We start from the raw sequence: 11,627 nt of genomic DNA on the forward strand, positions 1-11,627 counted from the left end.
AATAGCTCGCTAACTGACTCACTATTCACTCACTCGCAGTGGAAGATTTTTCCCTTTGCTTTCTGAGTTCAAGTGAATCACAACAAAGTGAACCCCCTCGAAAAGGGTAGGCTGAAGCAATTGAGAATGCTATTTAAGTAGCTTAATGCACCTTTCAAATGAAACCCCTTCCTGGTAACATCATTAACTCATGAGAATTCCAATTTAAAAATGGGCAAAGATAGATAAAGTTCCCAAAAACATCGGAACAACTCTTGAATGAGAGCAACGGAATAAGCTTTCCTTTTCCAATGAGAGTATGCATAAAATCAACATCCAAGTTCTTTCTGAAATCTAAAAAACACATACATTATAATGGTATTAACTTTTATGAATCACTTAATATTTTATATTGCATCTTTTTTCTATTTTATTAGTAAACTTAGAGAATAATCACAATTGATAATTCCCCACTATATTAAAATTATATAATGAACAAAAATGATAGCCTTGAATCTCAGTCCACCAATATTTGCCATGATAATTGGAGAATATTAGACTAATAATAGTAATAAGTAGAAAAATGGGAAGTTGTATACTGAGGAGATAAGAAGTGGTAGAATAAACAAGAAAATGAAACCTAAGACATCTGATGAATATTGAAGTAAAATGCATGGGTCCACTGGGACATTATTTTTACCTCTTAGAGGATGTAGTTACATGTGTAGTGAGAGACTGATAGAGCTAAAGCTGAGAATTATTTTAGGTTCATCTCTGCTTAGGTATTGACCTGGAAAATGTCTGAAAAAGTTACATAGCTTACACGTAGGGGATTAACAAAAGTCTGTGTACTTAGAATTTTTTCTGAAATAAATATTAATTTATTTATCAAATATTTCATGAGCTCTTACTATGAACCAGGTAATGTTCTAGTAGTTGAAGATAACATTCGTGAGTGAGACAAAGTAATTTTGCCCATAGTGTTTAGATTCCACTGGGGAAAACAATAAAAAAATACAGAAATACATAAATAAAAAGTAGGTAGTTTTCTTGGATACAGTGTCTTAGTTACCCAGAATCCCAAGGAGGTATCAAGAACTGGGCCATAGAGATTTCAGTACTATCTGTGTGACATTAAATAAATACCAAGTGTTTTCTGTGTGAGTTCCTTGATACAGGATGGATTGAATGGAGATGGCTTCCACCTTCAAGGAGCTTTTGGTCCCATCCTTTATGGAACGAGGTGTGCAGATGATCACTCAGTCCTTTTCTGGGTCTTATATTCCATCCTGCTTCTGTGTATAGACCACCCTTGCCAATTCCAAGTTCTTGACCTAGAGGGAGGCCTGCCAGGGTGGGACCAACCAGTGTGGTAACAAGGGAATGAGAGAAAGTATTTGTGAGTGTGAGACGAGAATGCTGGCTGAAATGAAGTCTGAGAAGGACTTCCTGAAGCCAAGCCAATAGTAAAACACATGAGTCCCCCAGCAGGAATCCTAAAGAAAACATCAGGAGCAAGGGACAGAGATGGTAGGAACAAGAAATAGCAGGTTGAATGAATCAGGCATTAAGTCAGGCATCTTCCAGGGACGGCTGGCCTGCCGCTGCTGAACGTCTGTGGGCTCCTGGAGGTGCTTCTCTTGGGTTCTTTGATTGCATCTAAAAGGCCACAGTGCCCGAGCTGATTCTTTTTGGAGTGAAGACAGGTTGTTCTTCTCTCTTGTCTGTGCAGTTAATGGTGTGCTTTTCCAAAGTAAAAAGAATGGTTTGGACCATCTTTGCTGCCATAAGCAGAGCAAGACTTACTGGCCAGATCAACACCAGGGTCATGACCCTGACCAGTTGAGCATACAATTATTCAGTTCTGGGTGAGCAGAACTGGTTATGGAAAGCAGGACAAGGCTTCAGCTCTCTCAAGAGGCCTGAGTCTGCAGTGTTGCAATAACCCCATTAAGAATATAAAAACACACAGCTGCTCTCTCAAAAAGTTCTCAAAAGCAGTATTTAGCAGTGATCTTGCAACTACTTCCAATAGACATATGCATAAAGGACTAGGGGATGGACTTGGGCTTTTCACCCAGGAACAGACAAATCTGGTATCTTTTAAGTGGCTTAGTCATGGACTTGGCACTATTATTATTATTTTCAATGACTTGGTTTAACATGACAAAGTTAATTGACCCAGCAGTTTTTTCTCCCACTGTCCCAGAGAAGAAACTATGACTTATATTTCTTGATAGCCAGAGTTTATCACATACCCTATACACACTGACCTGGTTGAATGGTTGGAAATATCCAGAAGATATTTTAGGAGACATCATTTTGAAAATTTGCAAAAACTACAAAATCTCTATAAATATGTGTAATATGAATTTGTACAACTTCTAATGTTCCCCATAATTCTCACTGAAAAATACTAATAAGTCCAGCATGTTTTAATATATTGTAATACTTTATCTCTTTTTTTTATAACTTAAAACCAAAGATGCTTGTTCCAATAATATTCTTACCCAGTGTGGTCTGAAGTTGGTTTTAAGTAAGGCACTTAATGTCTAATCCTATTAAAATTTGCAAACACTGGTTGCCTAAGGCAGACAGATCTTAATTTGAACGTTTAGTGGAATGTTAATTGTTTTGTAAATTAATCAGTAACATGGCTTACCTCTGTTTGCCTGGTTAATTACTTTTGCCTGTCCTGTGAACTCCAACTTTACAAGAGAAACTTTCCACATTTGCTGTCTGCTCATAAGGATGTGTATATGGTTGGGGTGTGTGTGTACCTTTTCACTCAAATTTCACTCAATAAGTCATATTCTTATGATTTATCATATTGAATAATGTCTTTTGTTCTAGAAATTGGAGACACCTGATTTCTCCTAATCCTGCACAAAGTGGTATGAAAAACCCACATTATGCAGAGTATTATTTAGAGAATGGCAGGGGATAGAACTCTAAAATGATACAAGTAACAGGATAGATATATAGCCAGCTCTATGCCCTGGTGGGTAAGAACTTGGTACCTGAAGACCTGATATCCTACATTGGCCTTTCTACCTGTTAGTCATGGGTATCTGGGCCAGTTATTTAAACTCAGTAATTCTCAGTTTCCTCAGTGAAATTTATATAATAATAGTACTGCTCTAATAAGGTGATTGGGAGGATCAGATCATGAAATTATCATTTAATAATCTTAATTGTTAGTAAAGCTTAACAATTACTGGATAGTTCTCATGATCATCACAATAGCATTAAGTAATATTTCTTAAAATATATTAAACCTGTGTAGTCATGATGATGGTATTGCCTTTCATGTTCTTTCTTTCCTCTTTCTTTTCCCAATGAACCTGACTTAACTTGGCATGAATTGCTTTGGAGTCAAAATAAAATTATGACAAGTGCTCTTTTTCGGCCCTGTGAATTATCTGGCAATACCGTTTCTAAGTGCTGATCAATGTCTCCACCAGGCCAGAATGTGCCTCCCTTCTTCGGGTGTGCATGGTGGCTTTACGCCTACATTCTGTCGTGGACCATTTGATCTCCTCAAAGAAGCATACCATCCTTTGCATTTCAGGAGAATGGATTATTGCATGAAATGAAGAGATTTTTAAAAATTTCTTTTTCAAACAATTCCAAAAATAGCCACATGAAATGCAGTTTTCTGCAACTGAAAAAAGTTTTTATTTTTGCTTTTGGTGAAAGATAGAAAGGTTGTTGGTGAGTCACTGAGAAGAACAATTCTGCTAGACTAATGAAGACAGCTGTTGCATGACCTCTGTTGGTCGCTAATAAGTCCCTGGAACACACAGAGGAAAGTTTTCCTGTATTAAAATAAGCAAGGAGCACTGATACATGAAGCTGCTTACTTCACTGCATTGAATTGAATTCTTATTTTAGCCAAACATGTATCCAGTGGTGGTTAGATCGTTAAGTGCATTGACCTAGTCTGTAAGTATGAGACTATCAAAATGGAAATAAGAATAGGAGATTGATAAGAAAGGGGTGCCACTGGTGACTTCACTGTGGGGCGGGGGGCTCTCTGAAACTCTAAATAAGGAATAATTGTGATTTCCCCAGCAGAAACATCTCCAAATAGAGCATCTAAAGAAATATATTTAAAATATCAGTGAGTCAAATATTTGAGGACAAAAATCATGAAGCTTGCTCATGCAGTTTTCAACAATATACTAGCAAGGGAAAAAAATGCATTGAACAAATTTTGTTTTCTCATTAATTTCAAGTATATGTGTCAATATAAGAAATCACCTTTCTCTGGTTTTCTTTGGGAGATGGCAGACATACAGGAAAGAACATAAGCTTTAGGTCCAAATTTGGGCTCCATTTTTGTGGTAAGTAAGCAAAAGCTATACGGCCTTAGAAAAGGCACAACCTCTACTGAATTTTAATTTATTCAATTGTAAAAGGGAGCATCCACCCCTGCCTTCTAGAGATATTTTAAATATAAGGTGTAGTAAGGAACATGTGGCATAAGGAACACAATATTCAGTAGCTATTATTGTTAACTACCAAATTCTGGATCCTTTAAAAAAATGTTCCCAAGGCATTAGAATTAGGGCTATTCATGTCAATTCTGGCCAAAGAAATTACTCATTAATTTAGAGGAAAAAATCCCACAGTAGATAGCTTAACTTTAAAAAAAATCATATATTTCTCTAGATTTCCAGTCTTTCAGTAGAGATACCAAATATACTACACTCAATAAAGCACACATCTCTGTCTCCCCAGTACGTCAGATTTCACAACTCAGATTTTAATTTTTAAAAATGCAGTGAAAAGTGAAAGATTAAAACATTTCAGTAATCATTATTCCCCTTTTTTTTCATTTTTGTTCATCATTTATTTATTTTTTAATCCTGGGAAAAGGAGAACCCCGGAGGCAATAAGAATAGACTCTACAGAATCACTTGAATCTAATTGCTTGGATTTATTAGTAACTAGATGTTATTATGAATTGCATGTTTATAATGCCCAAAACTCATGTTGAAACCCTAGCCTTCAATCTGATGGTACTGGATGTGGGGTCTTAGGGTAATTAGGTTTGGATGAGGCTATAAGGGTGGAGACCCCGTGGTAGGATTAGAAAAAGAAGAGAAGGAGAATAGGACTCTCTGTCCTCTCTCTTCCCCTTTCTTTCTATCTCTCTCTGTTGTTAAAGCAGCCTGAACTAAGACAGTAAACTATCACTATATTGGAAGGGGTTCATATTTAAGCAGAGCAATTGAATATAAATCATACAGAGGTGGAAAATAGGGAGGCTTGCTAATGGATACAGACACAGAGAACATGAATGGCAAGTCATCACGAAGGACCAGGGGCTGAGAGCTTAAGAACATGTAGCAATGCACAATATTATTTTGGGAACAGCAAACAAAGAGATTTATTGATATGTATACTTGTTTTCTCAGGACAAGATGGTCAGCCAAGTATAGTTAATTAATAGTGAAAAATAATAAATAAATAGAGGTTGAAAACTGTCAACCCAGCAAAGAAAAATTAACTCCAAAAGAAATCCAGAAAACTATAGAAACTGGCAACCGCTTGATCAGCAGAAGCAATTATTCAAGTAGTGATAAGAATTAATGGAACCCCAGACTAAAGAGGTGTTGGTTACTTATTCTTGCTAGAAGAATAAGGATGACAAATCAAGTGCAGTCTGACAGTGACATTGTGTGTTATCATTTATAAAGGGAGAGAATTGCCTGTTGTGCAGTTCTCAGGATCGACTTTAATCTGGTAAATTTAATTGCTGAACCGAAATCATCCTTGTGATGATGTGGACAAAAGGGAGTTAAATCTCCTGCAAGCACAACAGAATGGGTTAACATGAGTAGTCTTTTCTTTCCTGGGTTCTTGGTGCTATTTTGGTTCCTTCATAGAAATAGAAGTACAAATTATAGAATAATCTTCATAGGTTCCTCTGCAGTTCTGAACGGGAGAACAATGAAAAAGTTTTTAATCTTCTAATTCTCTAACCATTACTGCCATCTGAATTTTGCAGGTAAATGAGTCATCTCAGTAGAGACATAGTATAAGAAAGTAGGTAAACAGTTAACTGGACTTTTTAATCTCTGAATTTAGGCCTCTGTGTCCCTAGCAAACTTGGTGTTACCATTTTTTTCCTGTTTTTTTTTTTCATTTCTATGACCTGCAGGGCAGTCATTTCAAAAATTTATGAGATTAACTGTATTGCTGGATGATAAGAAACCTACCTAGTGCCCTGGGCTGGCTCCTGCAAGGCAGCTCACTCTATAATTATACTAATGTGAACCTAGGGTTGGTTTCTCATTCTGACCCTTATCTTTTGGTTAGGAAAATGTTAGTAGAGAGTACTGATATTTTTGAAATGGGAAAATAGTTTTGTGTGAAATAAGCCCCTGGAAGAGCTCAGTGGTTAAGAGAGGAAAAGTTTGATAGTACACAAAGTCAATGGATAAATCAGTGCACACCTGGGAGGCAGCTCCTAGGAAGGTTGAGGCTCCCAAACACATAGAGACCTACTTTCTTCTCAAGTTTTCCTGCTTTTATGTGGATATTCAGCAATATTTAAACAGAGCTCCCAAGAGATACGACACACGAATTTGGAAATTCCAATTTGATTCCCTACAAATGTATATTTTTGGTTTGCCATCATGTGAGGCACTTCTGCTGTTCCTTTTCTGTTTTCCAGTTCTGTAAATCCTTCCCTTTTCCCAGGTTACCATGACGTCGTTTCCCTGGCTCAAAAGACAACAATATGTGTTCGGTGCCATGAAGGAGGACAACCTTGTATATTTAATTACTTTCGCCTTATTTTGTCATTTGGCATGCTCTGTTTCCTGATTTCACCCCAGCTGAGTTTGCTTTGAAGTTATAGACAAATTCAATCAACCGCTTGGATCACATGTGCCCCAAAGAATGTGGTTTCCCAGGTATGAGCGATCTATCAATCCCCTACTCTCCTTTCACTTCGGCATTCTGACAGTCCTAGCAAATTTCTTTAGCAGATATTTTATTTTATACCTTCTTCCCAGCAGCTCTTATTAAGAGTTTCAGAACGGTCTGTACAAGGTCCAGCCTGTCACATCACAAGAGATTGGTACATTGCTGGACGGCTGTGCAAACATTTATAATTGTGCCTGCAGGTAAACATGAGACTGTCTTCTTGCAAAACTGAGACGTACAAAGAATGTTTATGTGCAGGTCCAGCCGTTCCAAGTATCTCTTGTTAGACACACCTGGGTTACCATCCCCCTCTCATTGGCTGAGAAAGTTGCCCCACCTGATTAGTAAGTTTACCCGTCGTAGTCAATAGGGGGGGCACCTCAGCCAGCTAGCACTGGATTAAATCCAACTGGAAGTAGCAAAGCAGCTTTCATTTGAAAAACCACTGGGCTCTGAGTTCATTACTATAGGAAAACTTCTCTCCTGGACCAGAGAGAACCTTGCTTCAGAGCAGACTTACCAGCTCAGGAGTCCAGTCGGATAAAACCTGTCCTGGAGGATAATGGCTACCTACGCTCTGCAAATTGCTGGTCTGGTGCTTGGTGGTTTTGGGATGGTGGGCACGGTGGCTGTCACCATCATGCCTCAGTGGAGAGTTTCTGCCTTCATTGAAAGCAACATTGTGGTTTTTGAAAACCTCTGGGAAGGACTGTGGATGAATTGCATGAGGCATGCTAACATCAGGATGCAGTGCAAAATCTACGATTCCCTGCTGGCTCTCTCTCCGGACCTACAGGCCTCCAGAGGGCTCATGTGTGCTGCTTCTGTGCTGTCCTTCCTGGCTTTCATGACGGCCATCCTTGGCATGAAGTGCACCCGGTGTACTGGGGACGACGACAAGATGAAGGGTTATATCCTGCTAACGGCTGGAGTCATCTTCATCGTCACAGGCGTCGTGGTGCTCATTCCTGTGAGCTGGGTTGCCAATTCCATCATTAGAGATTTCTATAACCCATTTGTGGATGTCGCCCAAAAACGTGAGCTTGGAGAAGCCCTCTACATAGGCTGGACCACGGCACTGGTGTTGATGGCTGGAGGGGCCCTGCTCTGTTGTGTTTCTTGTTGCAATGTAAAGAGCAGTAGCTACAGATACTCCATACCTTCCCATCGCACAACCCAAAAAAGCTATCACATGGAAAAGAAGTCACCGAGCGTGTACTCCAAAAGTCAGTATGTGTAGCTGTGTCTACTTTTTAGCTATACCTTTTTACATGAAGCCATGCAAATGACAAAATGTCCATGATTTTCTAAAAATGGAACACAAAGGAACATTGATTTGCCATCCTTAATGGCCTAACATTAATTACAGGAACTGTGCATCAGCTACTTATGATTCTATAAGCTATTTCGGCACAAAGAGATACACACTCTGCTTTGATTGTTCTAGGAAATACAGTAATTTGTTTTCTAAAATGTCTCAGGCATCTTTTTCCTTTTATCAGTTACTTCAAAATGACATTGTTAAAGACTGTATTATTTTGCAACTCTCTCTGACACAGCATTATGTATGTAGATGAGCATGATGTTTATATCACATAAATAAAGACAGGCTTATATAATTCTATTTTAAATGAAATACTGATCCATTACACTGAATAAATAGAATTCAGTATTGTTTTTCAAGGGAATCAGGGAGAAGATTGAAGAAGGTTATATTAATTGTTTAAAAACAGCTTAGTGAGTAGTGCACTTGATTTATAATGAAGGTTAAAATGAAGGCTTTTATCAGCAATGTAAAGAAACTAAATGGCTTTCTGATATCCTCTTTTTCAGTGTAGGAGTTAGAAATCCTAACTCCTTTATCCTCTTTCCCCAGAGACCTTCCTTTTCTTGTATATTAAATGAACAGCTAAAAGGCAGATATTTTGTCAAGGGGCTTTGCATTCAAACTGCTTTTCCAGGGCCATACTAAGAAGAAAGATGAAAGTGTGGTCTAAGAAATACCAAAGACTTCAGGGAAGTAAAATATTTTTCCTCTTAAAGTTTTTTGTAGTTGGAGAAAGATGCATTTGACAAGAAATCATATATGTATGTGAATATTTAAATAACTATTTGAATACAGACTTTGAGCTTTCATGAATATGAATAACAGGACAGAAAAAATATATCTCGGTTTTTATTTGCTTACCAAAAAATAAAAACAAGTTGCCCTTCATGAACTCCCTCAACTCCTAAGTTATCTGTGGATAACTAAGTCAAATTGTTATTTCAATCCTGTCAAAAATAATTTTTTTTTTACTTGTTCCAATTTTGTTTAGTTTTACTAAGGTAGAGAAATACTGTGTCTTTGTGTTTCCCCCAAATTTGGTGCAACTCATAATCCAATTTGAAAGTTTGTATTCATGTTTTTCTAGCTTAAATGACTATGTTTATTATCTTTTTTATGTCCTTCATATTAATAAACTGTGCCTTTTATATTAATTTGATATTCTTTCATTATTCTCCTTTTTGTTTTCTTGTAAAGAGTTTTTGAAAACCTGATATTCTTGGCTTTTTAATTTTAAAGACTATCAAGGCCATATTTTAAAGATAAAGGTGGAGTCAGCATTAATTTTTGAGAATGTGAACTACTATATATCATTTAACGTTATACCTTAAATCACTGGATTTATATACAGATATTTAATGTTGATAATATATTTATAATTTATTAAGACAGTACTATAGGCTCTAACAAATCTATACTTTTTCATATTTCTGTATTATTTTGTATTTTCTGTATTTGAAAATATTATGTATATAACAGCCATTTCTATAAAAAAACTTTCCATAGCTAAATATGTTTCCACTTCGGAGAAATATCATTCATCAATAATAGTAGCTAAAGTCTTAGGTACATCATTCCATACCAGAACTTCTACTGTTTTATATAAATTTTATCAATAAATTTTATGAGATTGTTATGATTAATTCAACCCACAGATGAGGACACCTCAGAACAGCTCATTGATTACCCAATAGAGTCAGGAGAAAAAAGTAAGGACTGTCTTACTTCATAGCTCATGCTGTCTTTCTTCAGGGAAAGTAAATTTTCTTTAGCAGTGTCTAGTTTATAAACCAATCTTTGTATGTGAAAATGACATGCTTAACTACTGTTGGTTGCGAAAATTTCTATTGTTTTTTTTCCTAGGATTGGTGATTTTCCAATAACTAAGTGCTAATTTATCCTAGGCAATTTATCCCCTATGGGTCAAAATATTCCTAGGAGCATAAATAAAGGAAAACTAACCTAGCACCTTGAAAAAGAAACCAAATTTTCTAAATTCTGGCCTTTAATCAAACACCTAGGAAGTTCTCCTAAATGTTACAAACTCAATTTACGATGTCCCTTTTCTTTTCAGTTGTTATAAACAGAATTATAACACTGCTAGTTTTCCTTCTGGTATCACCTTTTGAATATCTCTGAAATCTTTCTCTAACTTCCTAGAGTTATATCATCTCATCTCATTCCTACATAGTTGAAAAAACCTTCCAGACTTGTGTTACTGCCTTCAGGGTGATCTTGTCCCAGCTGTCCTCCATATTCCTATCTCAATTCTTTCTAAAATGCAAGTCAGGCCCCTGACACCCTACCCATAATCCTTACCAGAACACTCCATTTACTTACAAGGTAAGTCCAAATGCTTGGTGGATGATAACTGACAGGAAGGAAATCTATCTTATGCTCTTTACAGCAAACTTTATCACACAGTGACATCAGTGTATAACCAGTATGATAATAATTATGACGAAGTTGATGTTTTTAGCCTTAAAATAAAACTGTCATTTTACCAGCAAAAATGGGTTAATTCAGGAATAGCAGAGAATTACAGTTTGGGACAACTACGCTATACAAAAACATAGACAAGTCTGGAGAACCAAAGAGAACTCTCTTTTTTAGAGGAAAAGTGGTGATTTAGGAAGGGGCTCCTACAAGCAAGTCCGTTAGAATAAACCAGAGTTTGAAGCACAGTGACTTTTCGTTGGCTGAGTTGTGACGGCCTCTCATTGGCTGGACTATTGCAGAGAAGGAAACCTTGATTCCTCCTGCAGGGGTGGTAAAGTAGTAGCTACAGCCCAGTTGATTGGGTCTGTAACTGACAAGGAGAGGTAATGAATGAAAGCTCCCCCTGCTGGCCTCCAAGCTACATGTCCATGAGGTTTCCCTTTACTAATTTTCACAATATTCAAAATCTAGAATAATTTCACATGACAAAGGTTTTCTTAAGTGTCCTGAAAGAGAGGCACTGGAATTAGGAAATGGCTTGATTGGTGGCAAATTATGTGCAAGAAGACCTTTTATAATGTAGTCTGGACAAACAATGTGATGTGATGGAAAGAACACAGGGAGGCACAGAATATGGTCTTATGCCCTCACCTCAGAGCCAATCTTTTTTCTCTTTCTTACTGTACCACCTGCTGCCCCCACCATGAGCCCCTCCTGCTGAGTTTGTATCTAAAATGATTTCCTCATGCATTGCAAAACAGTTATTTAGCTACATTATGCTAAGCGTTAGGGATGCAGGATGGATAAGACATGGCTTTTGTTTTCAAGGAATCTGCAATCTAACAGGAAAAAAGGCAAGAGTGAGAAATGCAGCCTTTGCAGCCTGCCTGCCATGTGTGTGGTGCTTTTCTTTCTCTACCTCATCAATCCTCTAAGAATTCTA

At 37.2% G+C, this 11,627-nt stretch overlaps 1 protein-coding gene across 1 annotated transcript; it reads left to right on the plus strand.

The window, feature by feature from the left end:
* Positions 1-7,282: 7,282 nt before the first annotated feature.
* Positions 7,283-9,399, plus strand: CLDN8 (claudin 8). Its single transcript, XM_017651459.3, has one exon. The coding sequence runs from the start codon at positions 7,481-7,483 to the stop codon at positions 8,156-8,158; it is 678 nt and encodes a 225-aa protein (XP_017506948.1). The 5' UTR covers positions 7,283-7,480; the 3' UTR covers positions 8,159-9,399.
* The last annotated feature ends 2,228 nt before the right edge of the window (positions 9,400-11,627 follow it).

This window comes from Manis javanica, chromosome 3 (genome assembly GCF_040802235.1).
Source record: "Manis javanica isolate MJ-LG chromosome 3, MJ_LKY, whole genome shotgun sequence".
In the NCBI taxonomy this organism is placed as follows: Eukaryota; Metazoa; Chordata; class Mammalia; order Pholidota; family Manidae; genus Manis; species Manis javanica.